The sequence below is a fragment of the Phanerochaete carnosa genome, assembly GCF_000300595.1.
Source record: "Phanerochaete carnosa HHB-10118-sp unplaced genomic scaffold PHACAscaffold_10, whole genome shotgun sequence".
Taxonomy (NCBI): Eukaryota; Fungi; Basidiomycota; class Agaricomycetes; order Polyporales; family Phanerochaetaceae; genus Phanerochaete; species Phanerochaete carnosa.
In genome coordinates, this window is record NW_006767637.1 from 1,711,306 (window position 1) to 1,726,604 (window position 15,299).

At 59.8% G+C, this 15,299-nt stretch overlaps 4 protein-coding genes across 4 annotated transcripts; 1 reads left to right on the top strand and 3 right to left on the bottom strand.

The window, feature by feature from the left end:
• Positions 1-668: 668 nt before the first annotated feature.
• On the bottom strand, positions 669-3,443 carry PHACADRAFT_263397 (uncharacterized protein). Its single transcript, XM_007400423.1, has 7 exons — positions 3,043-3,443; positions 2,896-2,984; positions 2,794-2,836; positions 2,723-2,734; positions 2,123-2,639; positions 1,867-2,061; positions 669-1,805 (listed from the first exon to the last, which is right to left on the bottom strand). Exons 1-7 carry the CDS (start codon positions 3,124-3,126, stop codon positions 1,408-1,410), a joined length of 1,338 nt encoding a protein of 445 aa, XP_007400485.1. The 5' UTR covers positions 3,127-3,443; the 3' UTR covers positions 669-1,407.
• A 3,660-nt stretch (positions 3,444-7,103) lies between these two features.
• Positions 7,104-8,380, top strand: PHACADRAFT_263400 (uncharacterized protein). Its single transcript, XM_007400424.1, has one exon. It carries the CDS (start codon positions 8,114-8,116, stop codon positions 8,360-8,362), a length of 249 nt encoding a protein of 82 aa, XP_007400486.1. The 5' UTR covers positions 7,104-8,113; the 3' UTR covers positions 8,363-8,380.
• A 750-nt stretch (positions 8,381-9,130) lies between these two features.
• Positions 9,131-11,615, bottom strand: PHACADRAFT_263403 (uncharacterized protein). Its single transcript, XM_007400425.1, has 4 exons — positions 11,189-11,615; positions 10,357-10,754; positions 9,528-10,297; positions 9,131-9,427 (listed from the first exon to the last, which is right to left on the bottom strand). The coding sequence occupies exons 1-4, from the start codon at positions 11,559-11,561 to the stop codon at positions 9,331-9,333; spliced, it is 1,638 nt and encodes a 545-aa protein (XP_007400487.1). The 5' UTR covers positions 11,562-11,615; the 3' UTR covers positions 9,131-9,330.
• Positions 11,616-12,109: 494 nt separating this feature from the next.
• Positions 12,110-15,170, bottom strand: PHACADRAFT_129239 (uncharacterized protein). The gene is made up of 9 exons (XM_007400426.1): positions 15,010-15,170; positions 14,837-14,953; positions 14,409-14,786; positions 13,907-14,354; positions 13,645-13,860; positions 13,389-13,586; positions 13,251-13,334; positions 13,065-13,193; positions 12,110-13,014 (listed from the first exon to the last, which is right to left on the bottom strand). The coding sequence occupies exons 1-9, from the start codon at positions 15,137-15,139 to the stop codon at positions 12,411-12,413; spliced, it is 2,304 nt and encodes a 767-aa protein (XP_007400488.1). The 5' UTR covers positions 15,140-15,170; the 3' UTR covers positions 12,110-12,410.
• Positions 15,171-15,299: the final 129 nt, after the last annotated feature.

The following is a 15,299-nucleotide window of genomic DNA, read 5'->3' on the forward strand; positions in this document are numbered from 1 at the left end:
CGCACACTTGCCCAAGACCATACTAGCCACTCTTGCCGACGACTTCATACTACCTCTCCTATTTACGAGTGACCATGCTTCTCGTCCGGAGCCTCGTTGTTTCCCTTTACAAGGAGGCTTTGGCTTTGCGGTCGCCTGCTCGTCCTCAACGACGACAGGTCCCGCGCCACAAAACACTCCGTGCTCTATCAGATGGTCTTGCTTCCATCGATCAGGAGTTTCTCAACACACTGTAGGACACCAAACCGCAATGGTACCGAGTCCAGCGGGACTGTTGGCCGAAGGCGTCCGACGGCACATGAAGAGCCAAGATTGGTCTGCTTGGCTTCTCGACACCTCGCGGGACGTTGTTACAGACGACTGGAGTGGCGACCTCTCTCAATATCCGTTGCACGACCTCCGACGTTTCCTCCCTTCCTCCTGTGAAGCGAGACGTCACTCGTCATGTCCCTGGTGGCTACAGTTCAAGAGTCAATCAGCCCGTAGGATCTGCTTATGAAATCTCCGGCTGCGAACAGAGCCTGGCGGCGACGCACAGACTCAACCTTCTTCCCTAGTAACTTTGCTCTTTCGTCGAGCGTTTTTCGCTCACACTCCCGGCGGGACCAGACGTCGCACGCTTCGTGCGAGACGCAGGAGGCCCCGTCGGGCTTTTCCGGGTCCGCTGGTGAGCCTCGTGGCGTCGGGGTCCATTTGATGGAAGCTACGGTGTACAGAAGTGTTTACAGCCGAGACGTGTCTACAAGTTCGAACGTGTCCTGCTCTCTATAGAATACGTATAAATAGGGTATCCTCCGGTGCCGCAGGGGGGAGGGGGGGGGTCGTTGGAAGTCGTCGTGAGCGCCGTGGGCGTCCGCGCGGGAGGAGCACTATCCAAGCTCTGGGCGGAAAGTGCCGCAGGACGCAACCACAGCACTGGCGTCATCTCGTACGTAGTGGGTGTGCGCAAAACAAAAACAAAAAACAAGGTGGAATGGCGCCACCGGCATCAGACACCGCGCCGGCGGGGATTTAGCAGCGAGGCACGGGGGGCTCGCACCACTGCCAGAGCGTGGGGAGAGCGGGGAACGGCCCGACTTACTCCGCATCGTCCGCGTGTTGTCCGAACCGGACCCAGAGGCCGCCCTGGAGAAGGTTGACAGATGCGTCAGGACGCCGCACACGCATGCGTGACCCAGGGGCGAACGCACCTTGACGTAGAGCGTCATCGCGTACGCCGGGCGCACGCGCTCTCCGCACGCGCGGCCGGGGTCGTGCCGCCACTCGGGCGGCGGGTGCGACCCCGCGGGCTGGGCCTCGGGCGCGAGCGCGACGCTGTCGAACTGCTGGAGGAGCCGGACGAGGAAGTACGTCGCCTCGTTGCGCGCGTAGTTCTGGCCGATGCACTGCGCGCACAGGTGAGCATCTCTAGCCGGACGCAGCAGGGAAGGGAAGGGGAGAGGTAGAGGAGAGGTAGAGGAGAGGTAGAGGAGAGGAGAAGGGGGAAAAAAAGTGTGTGCTTACGATGCGCGGGCCGCCGCTGAAGGGCGTGTACATCATCGGGTTCTCCGTGAACCGCTGCAGGCGGGCGTCGAGCCAGCGATCGGGGTCGAAGACGTCGGCGTCGTCGCCCCAGAGCGCCTTGTTGCGCTGCGTCAGGATCGGGAGGTACATGACCACCGTGCTGCCGGGCACGTATATCGGCGCACCGGACGCGGCGTGCGTCGGGTCGGACGGCGGCAGGACGACGCCGGGCTCACGCGTCTCGCGGACGTTGATGGGCACGGGCGGGAAGACGCGCAGCGTCTCGTTGATCACGGCGTGCACTGCGGGTAAGGAAGGAGATCAGGACAAACGTGGGGCGGGCGTGTGCGCGTAGTGACAGACCATAACGTAATGACTTTATCTTGTCAAACGTCGGCGCATCGTGTTGTCCACAGACCTGCAGCACCTCCTGCCGCATTCTCCGAGCAACATCGGGGTACATAGCCATCGCGTAAGTGATGAAGGTGAGCAGGCACGCCGTGGTGTCTCTCCCAGCAAGCAGGATGTTGAGGAGCTGGTCTCTGATCACTTTCGTATCTGAGAAACATGACCGCTGTCAGCAGTTAGTCCCCCCGGGGGGGGGAAGCGTCGTGCGTACCTTCAGTGTGCTCCGCCAGGTAGTCCAGGAACGTATCGTGCTCCGTCGTCGGCGAGACGCCAGCCTCGCGCATCTTCCTCTTCCTGTCCAACGCCCTCTGGACGATCGGCTCGAGGAACGCGCCGATGACCGCGGCGTGCGGCTCGGCCTCGTCCTGGACGAGCTCCCGGACGGGCCAGAAGTAGCCGCGGACCTGGCGGGTGGTGATGATGTTCTGGACGGCCTCGAACGCGCCGACGAACGCGCCGAACGCGTCCTCCGTCGCCGAGCCCTTCCTGCCCAGCCGCGCCCGCCCCGCGACGGGCAGCGCGCCGTGCAGCGTGTCGAGGCGCTCGCCGAACAGGAACTCGGCCGCGGCGTCGAGCGAGAAGCGCGCGTAGAGGTCCTGCGCGTCGACCGCCGCCCCGCGCCCCGCGAGGCCCCGCAGCACCGCGAGCGTCGTGCCGGCGTGTTTCTCGAAGAGCTCAAAGTCGGAGACGCGGTCCTTGGCGAAGAACGGGCGGGCGAGCGCGCGGTGCTGCAAGAGGGGGAGAGGGGGGGGCACGATGCGCGCGGCGTGAGCATTGATCCGCAGAGCAAGGACCAGCCGTGCATGCGTACCTTCTTCCATTCCTGTTGTGGCAGCCGTCTGTCAGCGTGTGTGTTGGACGTGAGCGCCCGCACGGACGCACCTCGTCATCGCGGTTGAATATCCCGTCTCCGAGGAAGGTTTCCCTGGGCGAGGCGAGGGAGTCAGCCCCCGCTCCGCTCGAGACAGCAGGCGGCGAACTCACATGCGCTCCTTCTGCCGCCGGCCCCGCCAGAAGTGGTTGAAGCCCGTGGCGAGGACGTGCTTGATGTGTTGCTCGTCCATCGTTATGATCTGTGATAAGAGAGGTGAGCTGGAGTTTTCCAAGGACAGAGAGCGGAGCACGGCGTACCATGTCTGACCAGAGCAGTCTGAGGTTCAGCGTCGTGCACTGGTACTCCTCGAACAGGCCGAGGTAGAAGCCACCCGGGTACATCGTGAGGGCTGCCTGCCCGATCTTTATGAGAATGTCGATGTTCCCGGGCCATCGTCCAACGACCTGCACTGGCAGTTGACAACCTCGACGACGAGCTTCCGCACGTTGCCGATATCCGTAGTATTGGACTCTTGCGTAATTTGCGGCAAAGAGGAACGCGATCCACGCTATCGGTGTCGGCAGGCCTAGCCGAGTGTTCGTGACCGCACGGGCCGTCCAGAAAATTAGCGACGGCGTGAGTGCGATGCGCACAAAGTCCCCGAAGAGCCTGAGGCGGTAGCGACTGAACGGGTGGGGCATCTGAGGACAGAGGTGAGCAGCCGGAGGAATAATGAGCACGAGCCGAGGACGGTCCTTTTTAAAAGGACACTTGCGATTGCGGACGAGTTTGTGCCGGCTCGGGCTGGGAGGAGAATGCCGGCCGTCGGGCACACGCGACGGGCAGGGCAACGCGACGAGGAGACCACGGTGCGAAAGCGCCAGGCGTGAGTGCAGAGAGACCTGGCGTCGTATTTCCATCAGGCATCATCGGACGCAGACAAGGGCCGTGTCTTCGAGGCGCTCGCGATGTTCCATAGACGTGAGGCTGATCAACACCCGGCCCAGGACGCTCCTGCGCACCACACGCTCGAGGCCTCCTCGCCCTCTCTTGCGCGGTCACCTGCCCCGGCCGACCAGGTCCTCAACTCAACGGTCGCTGCACGCCTCCTTTCGCACACCGACCGTCCGACGAGATACCTCAGCGTCTGCCCAGCCCGCAGTTCGCGGCCCTTGCGCGACGACGTCACATGTCTGCACTCTCTAAAAAAAACACCAGTGCACCATATGAGCAATGTTCGCTTGTCAAAGAAACAGGTAAATTCTGAGGAACACGGAGCACGGGGACATCGACCGTATGTTGTGGCGGCGGGTTCCTGAGTTTAGAGCGGAGCCTCCCGGATCAGCCCGTGCCCCGAGCGCCAGGCGTCCGCACAGCCCGGTGCAGACCCCGAGAACCACGAGCCGTCCAGACACGGGACTCTCGCCGGCTCTGAGCGTGCACAAAACGCAGACGTTGGCGTGTCGAACCAAAGGAGACGACGAGTGTTTCGCTGCGACATGGATCGTTGTCAGGCAGGACGGCGCGGTTGCGGTCGCGCACTCCACCGTGCTGTGACCGGCCTGCGCAGCCGAGGCACTGCGTGTCGGAGGACATTTCGCCAGGCCGAGGCATCTCGCTCGAGGAAGGATGCCTCTGGAGCAAAAGGACATTTGGTCGGTGCATGGTTGGTAGCGCGTCGAGGCCCTGCCAAGTTCTACATTCTCTACTTCGGCGTATGCTTTGCACGACGTCTCGGAAGCGGTTAGTGGGTGCGAAGGCCCAACGGAGAACGGCAACTATCTCAGCCCGCGCGAAAGAAAAAAAAAAAAGGGCAGCATGTCTGCATTCTCAAAATCGGCGACATTGCCGGGGAGGAGTGTGTGTCAGCGTGGTGCAGCAGCTGCCGCAGTGTCGTTTCTGGCTGTAGTTGGAGGCGTACCGGCGCGGTGCGACTCTGCGCACACACTCGTCTCGGACACCAAGCTCGGTGCTCGCAGCTGTTGTTTCAATTCTTCCTCCTTTTCACGTCTCCGCGCCGCGTTTGGGCTCTGGATTCTCGAAATCCAGCGTGTGGAGCGTCTCGTCAAGGAGGAACAGGTAAGCTCGCTGACACCTTGCAGCTTGAGGTTCATCGAGAAAGGGTCTGTATTGACGACAAATGAGACGATTTCGGGCTCAGGCCTAGCGGAAACTCCGCGAGCCAGCTGGCTAGTGGTGGTAGGAGGAATAAAAATAAAGTTATGGTGACCTTCCGCTTTTGGCTTCCTCGCTTAGTAAGCATTTGTTGGGCCTCCCTAGTAGTAGCTGCACAGGCATCAACGCCGTGCAAGGGCCTTGCTCAAAGTACCTCTAACAGATACTCATCATCATGACTGGTAAAAATCTTTTCCTTCGTGAGCGTCTTGCTCGCAGAAATCAGAAGACGGCAGCACTTGGTAACCTGCCCGGCCCCCGACTCGGAGTGGCGGTTTCCTTGATGTGTTCAGCCCTAGGCATCTCACCCGACTCTCCTTGCAAAGCACTGTGTGTCATGCTGTGTAACGTCAAAAGTGTGTGCTGTGCCCTTGTTTCATCAACGGTTGCTCGGTTGCTGATGATCAAGTGTTTCGTGGACACCGGCAGATCGGGACAGTTTTCTGCATCTGTTTGTGCGGCAGTGCGTCTCCCCTTTAAGAAATTTGTAAACAAACCATGGGAAGTACTCCACCGCTCCGGCCCCCACTTTCAGACGACAATGAAGAGGAGGAATGTACTGGAGGAGGGTCCACAAACTTGCCACGGGCCAAGGACAATACACTGCAACATTTACAGACAAAAAATTTGGAGTTCAAGTTGAGAGACATGTGGTGAACTGTGTACGCCACATTCAAAGCGAGTTGAGTGGCGAGTTGCAGCAGCTCGGCGGGCCCGTTGCTTACGTGAGTCGCGTTGGTGGTCACAAGAGTTGACGCAACATGAGCGGCGAGACCCCGAATACCGGCTCATCTTACCGGCGTCCCCGCCAGATTCTCGCCGGACCCTTTCTCTGAGGGAAAATGACACGCGCTCGGATACCAGGAACAAAAGCAGTGCCCACAACAAGACGGTCAATCCGTTCCCAACTTCCAGCTGGTCGAGCACCAGGGCCGAGCTCCGCACCGACGGAACGTTCAGCCAGAGTCCACCCCTCGCGTTCACAGGCGACGGGCGCGAGTAGGCTGCGGCCGGAGGAAGAGAGAGAGAGAGAGAGAGAAAAAAATACGATGACATATGTCGTGAAATTGCTCTCTTCTCTCCGCCGCTTCAATGATGCCCGTCGCGAGGGCGCCGCGGGGCGCAAGGCTCGTCAACAGGCCCCAGCGACGGCGGGCAACGGGTGGCGCGCGCGCGACAGACTGGTAGGCAGGCTTGTCGGCGACCGTTGACACAATCCACAGGATGCCCGACGGGTGCACTGCCCCGCCCCAGCAGATTGGCCCGAGTCCGTCCGAGCTAGGCGCGGCGGCCCGCGGCGCGCGCGCGCTGGCATCGCGAGCAGAGTTGGGTGGGTGGGTGGTTCGGTCGTGCCAGCCGGGGAGAAACGCTCGTTTCCGAACAGATGGCGAGGATCGATATCGCCACAGGCCATTCTCGCGGAAATGTGGGGGTGGTTGGGCGCCATGTCGGGCCTTGCGTGTGTCCGACGTGCTCCTCATCATATTAGGGACCACGCCCTCTGGCTCCGCGTCGAATATTCTGCTCGGAAACGTCATTGAGCAAAGCCTGAGGGAACAGCTAGAACCTTTGGGCCTCGTCCAGAAGAGGCGTCGCTTGCCCCTTCCAACAGATCGCAGCCTCCGTCATGTCGCTTTGCGCATCGGGACGGGGCAGCAGCTCCCACACTCGCCGCACGACCGCAACGGTCCGCACACGCAGCGAGGGGGGTCCTTAGGCCTTATCAGCCATCTGCCCAATCTGAGCGCGACGTTCGATCTCCTCGCCCTTTGCGGCTTGCATCGGTCGCAAGCTAACACCGACCTGCGCGAACCCAAAGCGGACATTTGCAGACGCTGCCGCACCAGATCTGTGTCACTACGGAAAGTGGCGCTTGATGCGACGTCTCCAGAGTGCCCGGCTCCCGCGCGCGTCGTTACTGCCAGAGGCTGGACAGCCCAGGTAAGCAGGCTGCTCGCTGTCTCGTACAAACTTTTTCGTCGAGCTGGCTTTTTCCCCTTCCTGAGGAACCCTTCGTGCCCTTTTCCAAATATCCGGATGATGCACCAGGTGTTCTCGTGATTCTGAAGCTCATCTCGACCCGCAGAACCCCGTCCAGAGCTCACACACACACACACGCTTACGTCGCGCTGTCGGCCTTTGATCTCTGCCGACAATGTCGCAGACGCTGACCGTCTAGGTTTCTTCGACGAGGACACGGATCGGTTCGCGCGCCTGCGTCAACTAGGTCTGCGGCCCTGTGCGTGACGTTCTTTAGTCGGTGTATAAGCTTCCCCCCCAGGCGGCTCGGTCATCATGCCCTGGCACGCGATATATTGCCCTAGGTCACAGGATACGCCAATGACATTGACGACATCCTGCGTGGAGACCGAAGCCGCGTTTCGTTCGGTGTGCCCTAGCGCTAGAGCTCCTGGCGGGAGCTCCGTCTGGGGCGGGCAAGGCCTGATCGTACACTCGTGTTCTGGCCTCACACACTAACGATTACGTCTCCATGTCGGTCGCAGATCTCTGCCGACGAGAAGCAAGATGACGGAACCTGAGATCTGTCTCAGGAGAAGACGGTATCACGTTCACGTCATTTATTTCAGGCCCGTGGTCCTAGATGGAGAAGTACACTGCGCGGATAGCATTGGCTATCATCTGTCTCCACTTGCACATCTTAGCGGCGCACGCCTAGTCGGAATGTGTCAGATAGCTGCCACGCCATATCCGCAGCTGTTGTACGCTGCGTATTAGCAAGCCAGAACCGTGTCCATCGGATACGCATTGGGAATATGCGGCCTGTTCGCTTTCCATGAACTCTGGACATCCCACAGCAGACTATTTGCTTCGCGGCGGCCCATCGATCGGCTTCGGCTATCCCTGAGTACTAGCTCATTTGGTAACCTCCCGAGCTTCGTCGTCCTGCAATATCATCTCGTAGGGTCGTATTCCATCGACTTTGTGTTTAGGCCGCAGTAGCAGGTCCACCGCACCGCGGCCTATCAAAACAGCTCCGCCATCCCTAAACGCCAGCTCGTTTTTGTTCCTTCCCGAAGATCCCCCTCAACAGTATCAATTTCCTCAGCGACCCGTACACGTCTTCCACACACACCTGATCTCTCCTCGTCGGCACCACTTACCCACCGACAGCGGCGTGCTGCTTCTAGCAACATAAACAATGTACTGTTGTGTGCCTCTCCACACCGCCAAGCCCTGCTGTCCGTGCACACAATGCGCCGCGGCAAAGCGCTCGTCCTGCTGCTCCTGCTCCTCGTCCTGGGGCGCACAGGTGCGTGTCTCCGTGTCCCACGACTTTTCGCCTGCCCGTCGAGCCCCCCGCTCACCTCCGCTGTCCGCCCAGTCGTCCAGCTCCAAGCACGCACCGGCGGCGCCGGGTGCCGCCACTGCTTCAAGTTCGCGCACACCAGACACCACACGTCGTCCCGCCCAGCGGTTCTCTTGCAGGCCTTTGGCAAGTAGCGAGGGCCCGGCGCAAGGTAAGCACTCGACTCGGACGTCGGCAAGGTGGTGGTCTCATGGGGGAGCCCAGCTGTACCCGATGCTTCCTGAACATCTGCCGCCCAGCGGTCGACGGAGATGCGGACGCCGGGGCTCGCCCTTGCCCCGCTGGATGCTGCCACGCTGCCGCCTGTAGAACGAGGGCCGTCCTGTTAGACTACCCTCTAGGGTTTCGGTAGCTCGCAGGGTTCCCTGCATGAGAGGAGGCTGAGGGAGCGATGCTCTCGATCCGTCCGGCGCTTCAACCACAAGTAGAGACCTCTGTCTGTTCTCTTGCACTTTTTTTTGTCAAGTGTCCGCCTATACCACAGCCTGAACTATCCACTCTGTCATCTATTTGCCACTTTAATTTTTTCTTTTTCCCTTCTTGAGGCGTCGTCTCCCTGCCTGGCACCGTGCACAAGCGCCTGCTGTCCACCGCGCCCAGGATTCCCGAGCATGCCCGCCGCGACGAGGGAGCACGCCGCCTGGCCGAGAGACCTGACCGTTCCTCAACCACGTCGGTTTCCGACTGTGGACGGCTGTGGGGCCATATGCGATTCCATGCGATTACGTAAGATTGGCAGGTGGCTTCTTTCGCTGCCGCCGGCTTCTTGTTGCACAGCGCGTCAGAGAGCACCGCATGCGGTCCGGAGCGTCCTCCCCACCACCACCGTCGACGCTCGCACAAAAACGCCATGATATACTGAGGCGGAAACGGGACAACATTCAGCAAGGAAATCGTGGTGCCGGGACGCGAACAAATATACGTGGTCGGGGTATCTCAATCCGTGCTCGGCGGGGCATGATACCCGGGGCCAGCACACGCCGCTGACGGCGGCCGAGTATGCAGGAAGTAACGTTGAAAAAAAAATGAGCAGCACCGCGCGGAGTCGTAGTTGGCAGGGTATGGAGGCGGGGATCTGCGGGCCAAGCTCCGGAGACGCATGTCAAGTCGCCTCAAACCACCCCGCCTGTGCCATCTCCTCGCCCAAACCTTCCCAGCCCTTCCTCCGGGCCTTCCTCCCCGCGAGCTCCGTCGCGAACCTGTTCCCGCCCGTCAGCAAAACATTGCTCCGACGTCCGCACACACGGAGCGGAAAGAAAAACAAAAAGACCAAAAAAAAAAAAAACGCAAGGCACGCACCTCAGGCACTCCTCGAGGCGCCACTGGCCGCGGTCGCGGTCCCTGTCTGGCTCCGCGCCGCGCACGCTCGTCACCCCGCCCGCGTCCCGCGACACCGCCGACGGCGTGTACGGCTCGCCCGGCAGCAGCCGCCGGCTGAGCGCGTACATCATCCCCGCGACGAACGCGTCTTGCGCGCCGACCTCGTCGACGACAGCCTTCGCCACGGCGGCCGACGCGCCGCCCGTGCTGCTGCCCGCCCCGGCGTTCGCGGCGGGGCGACCGACCTCCGTGCCACCCGAGTCCGTCGAGTCGTCGTCCGAGTCCGAGTCCGCCCGAGGCCGGCGACGCCGCGCAGGCAGGCCCGCGCCGCGCGTCGGGAGGAAAGGCGACGCCGCGTCCGAAGACGACGAGCGCAGGTTCGCGGTGAACTCGCTCGAGGACTCGGTGTGGTGTCCCCGCGCCCAGAAGTCGCTGCCGCTCCGGACGCTCTGCACCTCGCCGACCTGCCGTGCCGGCGTTTGGACAGGGTTCGCTGTGGCCGAGGGCGTGGGCCCTGGCGCCGTCGCGAGTACCGAAGGGTCGACCCAGCCGGAACTCTGGAAGTATTCCTTGGTGGGCACTGACAGCACGGCGGCGCCTTCGGAACCCCAGTGTGCGACTAGGAGCGCGTGCGGCGGAGCTATGGTCGTAAGTGACAGAAGGAACGCACGAGGCGAAGACGCGTAATGCGGCGAGTGGGCGCGTGCATAGTGTTTGTTGAGGAAGACGACGTCGGCATGCGGAATTAGCTGGTAGTAGCATGAATCAGCGCAAAGTCCGGCCTCGAAGCAGAGGAATGGATTCACACCGCCTCGATTCCCTGTCGAGCGCGCCTGCTGACATCGACACTGAGTACGCAGTGGCTTCTCCACTTGCGCTCCCGCGCCAAGCCGTCCACGCCGACTATATTGCTCAGCGTCGTCTTGACAGAGCGGCCTTCGAAATGAATCCAGTCAAGTGGCGCAGGACTGTTGAGCGGCATGCGAGCCGCTGATGCTGATGCACCTGATAGCGAAGGTCGCGGCACACTCGGACCACCGATCGTGCCAGGTACAGAAGGGTTTCCCGCTGGAGGCGAGTGCGGGGCTGAGGCATGATAGGTATAGTTCTCGGGAACAAGGAGGGGTCCTAGGAGCGAGATGAATTCTTCGTGCGTGATGTCGGGCAGAGGGTTGTTATTGATAACAGTCCTGCTATCAGTATCATCTGGGAGTAGGCGCGTCAACTATTCACTGCAAGTCATAGCCGTTAGAATTAGGCAATCCAAGCATGTCGGAGAAGATCAAAAGAAACCGCTGGTACATGGGTCCGGAAAGCGGTCAATCTGCACTAGAAAGTCTCCGCGCCACCAAGACAGTCGGGTTTGGAGAATAACCGTCGACAGCTATAGTAGATGACCAGATGGGGACAGTTCATAACTCGGTCTCAGTTGATGTATGGTCAAGCAGCCAAGAATCATGGTACTTCATGTGCTGAAGACAAAAGATGAACCACACATCCTTCCTGCGCGTCATAAACCACGCGCTGAGCAGCGTTACACAATTGTCCATGGCGCATTACCAGAGAAAACGAGAGAGTGATACCCGGACATTGCAAAGGCCGATGCAGGCAACATACACGACCCAAAAACGGCGACTCACCGGCATGCAGGACCCACGCGCTGGGCACGCCGCTCTGTTCCCAGACCTTGCAGAACTTGGTGCTCACGCCCTCGCGTTCAAGGTCCGCGACGATCATCCTGCCCTCCTCGTTTCCGCCGAGCGGCGCGACGAGCATCGCGTCGACGCCCGGGAACTGCGCGAGGACGGACAGACACGTGTTGGCGGAGCCGCCGCGCGCGTGCTCCACCGAGTGCGCGCGGACGACGGCCGACGGCTCGGGGTGGCTGGCGAGCGAGAGCGTGTGCGTCAGGAACAGGGTGCCGCACGCTACGACGCGCAGGGGATGCTGTCCGGCCTGGGTCGAGAAGGGGTCCGGGGCGTCGCGGCGCAGTTTGCCCATCGCCGGCGCCATCGTGCTCGAGTAGAGAAAGCAGACGCGAGGACAGTGCCTCAGACCGGTCGTGGGAGCAGGCTCGAAGCAGGCGTAATTAGCGAGAGCAGCAAGCGACAGAAGACAAACATAACAACAAGTATTGATTGTGGGAATATACTGCATTTGACTTTTACTTACCTCAATCAGTCTCGGGTAATATCCAGACTACCGTGACTTTCTAATGAGTTTCTATTGGCGCGTTGAAGCCGGTAACAGGCTTGCTCACCTTCCGCGACCATGGCGTCGGTATTCTCATCTTTTCGCTACGGGTACCGCTACATGGTATGTAGCGATATTGATAGGCAAGTCAAGGTATCGTCTGACTGCTCGGTTTCGTTTCCAGCAAAGGCAGGCCCATGAACAGCCCGTCATCTTCTACTCCTGCGTGCTCGGACTCATCGGACCTATCATGGTCATAACAATCCCACCGATCCGTAGAAAGTATGGCTATGTGCAGCCAGAGAGACCCCCAACTACCTACCCTCGTGCGTCATATCTCGCGTTCTGCTGTGACACGGGACACTGAGGTTGCCTTCCTAATAGTCCCGAATCGACCAAGAGTGCCAGTAACTGGCTATGACGATGAGTAGAAGTTGGAAGCTTGATTTTGTGGGCTGTACTAGACATAATGCTCGGAAGAAAGTCGATGTGCCCCAATGGTCAGTGTTTACATGTCTTCTGCAGTAAACACCTCGGAAACACAGATCATACTTGGAAGATGACACTGCAGACAACAACAGCCGGTCTTAGCGTTACATTCTTTCGCAGTGCGTATGGCATATTGATACATCCATAGTTCTTTTCCGTCCACTCGAACTGTCGACTACCCTACTCCACAGTGATGTACAAGTGTTTGCTGGTCAAGGTCGCCTTCGCGCCAGGTATCAGCACAATCGTCTGTGTGTCGTCAATGATCATCGCCGGGCCTTCGAGGGTGTCACCGGTGTGTAGAGACGAGAACAGGAAGACCGGAGTGTCCTCTACGCGTCCGACGCCGTCGAAGTACGTGCTGTGCGTCGTGTCCGCCTTCGCGCGGTCGACGGGGCGCGTCTCGAGCTTCTCGAGCTCGGCATACACAGACTCGCCAAGCTTGTCGAACGTCTTGCCGATGCCGCGCACCTTGACGTCGTCGACGGTGACCGTCTTCGTCTCGAGCAGGAACCCGAACTCGGCCTTGTACACCCGCCGGAACGCGGCCTCGAAGTCCTCCTGCCCATCGCCGTCCTCGTCCGCGGGCAGCACCATCAGCGCCGTGTCCGTGCCCTCGAACCGCATGTTCAGCATCCGCTCCGTGTGCACGTGCTCGCCTTCGAAGCCCTGCCGCTTGAGCTCCGCGCGCACGTCCGCATCCAGTTTGTCGAGCCGTGCCTTGAGCGTCGGACGGTTCTGGGCCGTGTAGAACGTTGAAGATGGTTCCTGCAGTTCGAAGGCACTGAGAGACGTGAGCACCGGCAGCCGGGCAAGGCAGAAAAAGGAACTCACCGGTCGGCTAGAGCGAGGCCGTAGGCGGACAGAATGGAACTGTATCGGTGGATAAGGATTGTCTTAATGCCGAGTAGCTTGGCAATCTCGCAGGCGTGCTGGCCCCCGGCTCCACCAAAACTCGCAAGGCTGAAATGACCCTCACTGAGACAGGCGGCAAAATGCAACTTGAGTAACAAGACTCACACGTGCTTGTGCAGAGCATATCCTCGTGCCTCAGTAAGGGCTCGGATTGGACGGCACATTGTCTCATTCGCGACTTTGATGAAGCTGCAGTAGGATCTTAATGCTCTGTAGCTGACTCTACTGCAAGAGTGCGCGTACCCATACACAACCTCGTCGAGGTCAAGCCCCTTGTCGTATGTCGCGTTGATTTCCTTCGCAAGTTCCTCGAACTTCGTCAACGATGCTTGCGCGTCAAGAGGTTCGTCCGCGTTTTTGCCAAAGATCTTCGGGAAATACCGGGGGACGAGCCGTCCGAGGATGAGATTGGCGTCGGTCACAGCGAGTGGCCCGCCTTTCCTGCAAATCCGTAGGATGGTATGAGTAGCGCACAGTCGAAGGTAGAGCGCACACACACCGGTAGCAGGCGGGGCCGGGATCGGCACCTGCACTGTGTGGCCCCGCACGGAAGAGACCGCTCTGGAACGTCAGACAAGACCCGCCCCCGGCGGCGACGGTGTTGATATCCAGCTGTGGAGACTGGATCGTCACGCCCGCTGTTGTGGTTTCGTACACGACCTCGTATCGCCCGTCGAAGCGCGAGACGTCGGTCGAAGTGCCGCCGACATCCAACCTGGCGATGATGAGCCGGGCACGTGTCGAGAGGGAAAATAACATACCCAATGACAGGGTGCTTGCGGTCCGGGTCCCAGCTTGTCAGTGCGTGTCCGACAACACCACCCGCCGGCCCACTCAGGATGCTCTTAAGCCCTGAGAAGTTGTTGAGGTCCACGAGACCGCCGTCACTGCCCATGAATTCGACACGCGGGCTACGCAGGCGGCCGTCCTTGAGCTTCTCGTCGAAACCGCTGAAGAAACCATCCAGGTAGATTTTCAGGATTGGGGTCAAGTACGCGTCCGCCGTCGACGACACGCCACGCGGGACCATCTTGATCATGGGAAGTAGCTGTGAAGAGAGAGAAATCTGCTTGAAGCCGATTGATTTCGCCACTTCGCCCACTGCGAGTTCGTGCTCCGGGTATGTGTAGGAGTGGCAGAGTACGGCTGCGAGCGACCGGTAGCCTTCGTCATAGAGTTTCTGCAGGTCTTTTCTTATTGCGTCGAGGTCTGCGTGGAGAGTGGATTAACAATCAGATGAACCAGCGTAGGCACAACACGCACCAGGCTTCTTCATGATCCTGACCGCTTCGCCGCTCAACCCTTGAACAACCTCTCCGGGGCCATCTGCCAAGCCTTCGCCGTCCCATCCCTTGCCTCTGTACCCGCGCGTGACCTTTCCGTCTTTGTCGAACTGCACGGCATGCTCCTCGGCCTTCGGATCGCTCGTGTATCCTACCAGCGTCACGCGCTCGTCGACCTCGATCACGGTAGAGTAGAGTGGTGGTGGTCGCCGGATGTTGAGGTCGAAGATTTTGGGACGAGACTGGTTCCCGATCAGCAGCAGATCGCGGAAGCCCTTGGTGATGAGTAACGCATGCTTCTCCCCTTTACGCTCGAGCAATGCATTTGTTGCAACCGTAGTCGACAGCCGGATGTAATCTGTGTCCAAATTGAGTCACATAACCGCGCCAGTTGCCCGGCATGCACACCAATCTTGTCAGTCTTCAGAACAGAGCCTTTGGGGTACCCTTCCCCAGTCGCAGTCTCAAGCACTCGCCTGATACCTTCGGTTGGGGCATCCTTGTAATTCCCAGCATCTTGCGATACTAAAGGGACGTGATAAGGGTAAGAAAGATCGCCATTTACGAGCGAGACTGCTGACGTAGTTTTACGACGATCTCCTTGATCTGCCCGGGGTTCTCTGGGTCTGGATATGACGCATAAACATCGCAGAAGGTGCCACCTCTGTCCGCGCAGATGCGAATAGATCTATCTGGTGGTACCGCCGGCATAATCGTCGCCTAATGGCCAAGGTTGCGACCGAATGAGCATGAGGGCCGCATTCAGGTCGTTCACGAGATCTAGACTTGCCTGTACTCAAGAGCTGGTTGCGCGTTGTAAGGCAAGTTACTCCAAATCAAAGCTGTTCCTCACTTGAGCTCCTCCTGATGC

What these genes read in the sequence shown, in the direction of transcription:
- PHACADRAFT_263403 (XM_007400425.1), bottom strand. Translation starts at nt 11,561, where the DNA reads ATGGCGCCGGCGATGGGCAAACTGCGCCGCGACGCCCCGGACCCCTTC. An exon ending in CGCGTGGGTCCTGCATGCCG is followed by an intron (nt 10,755 to 11,188) that starts GTGAGTCGCCGT and finishes GCCTACTCCCAG; the next exon opens with ATGATACTGATAGCAGGACT. An exon ending in CTCGACAGGGAATCGAGGCG is followed by an intron (nt 10,298 to 10,356) that starts GTGTGAATCCAT and finishes TGCTACTACCAG; the next exon opens with CTAATTCCGCATGCCGACGT.
- PHACADRAFT_129239 (XM_007400426.1), bottom strand. Translation starts at nt 15,139, where the DNA reads ATGCCGGCGGTACCACCAGATAGATCTATTCGCATCTGCGCGGACAGA. An exon ending in CAGGATCATGAAGAAGCCTG is followed by an intron (nt 14,355 to 14,408) that starts GTGCGTGTTGTG and finishes CTCTCCACGCAG; the next exon opens with ACCTCGACGCAATAAGAAAA. An exon ending in TATGCTCTGCACAAGCACGT is followed by an intron (nt 13,194 to 13,250) that starts GTGAGTCTTGTT and finishes GGGTCATTTCAG; the next exon opens with CCTTGCGAGTTTTGGTGGAG.
- PHACADRAFT_263397 (XM_007400423.1), bottom strand. Translation starts at nt 3,126, where the DNA reads ATGTACCCGGGTGGCTTCTACCTCGGCCTGTTCGAGGAGTACCAGTGC. An exon ending in GACTGCTCTGGTCAGACATG is followed by an intron (nt 2,985 to 3,042) that starts GTACGCCGTGCT and finishes CTCTTATCACAG; the next exon opens with ATCATAACGATGGACGAGCA. An exon ending in CGGCGGCAGAAGGAGCGCAT is followed by an intron (nt 2,837 to 2,895) that starts GTGAGTTCGCCG and finishes CGCCTCGCCCAG; the next exon opens with GGAAACCTTCCTCGGAGACG.
- PHACADRAFT_263400 (XM_007400424.1), top strand. Translation starts at nt 8,114, where the DNA reads ATGCGCCGCGGCAAAGCGCTCGTCCTGCTGCTCCTGCTCCTCGTCCTG.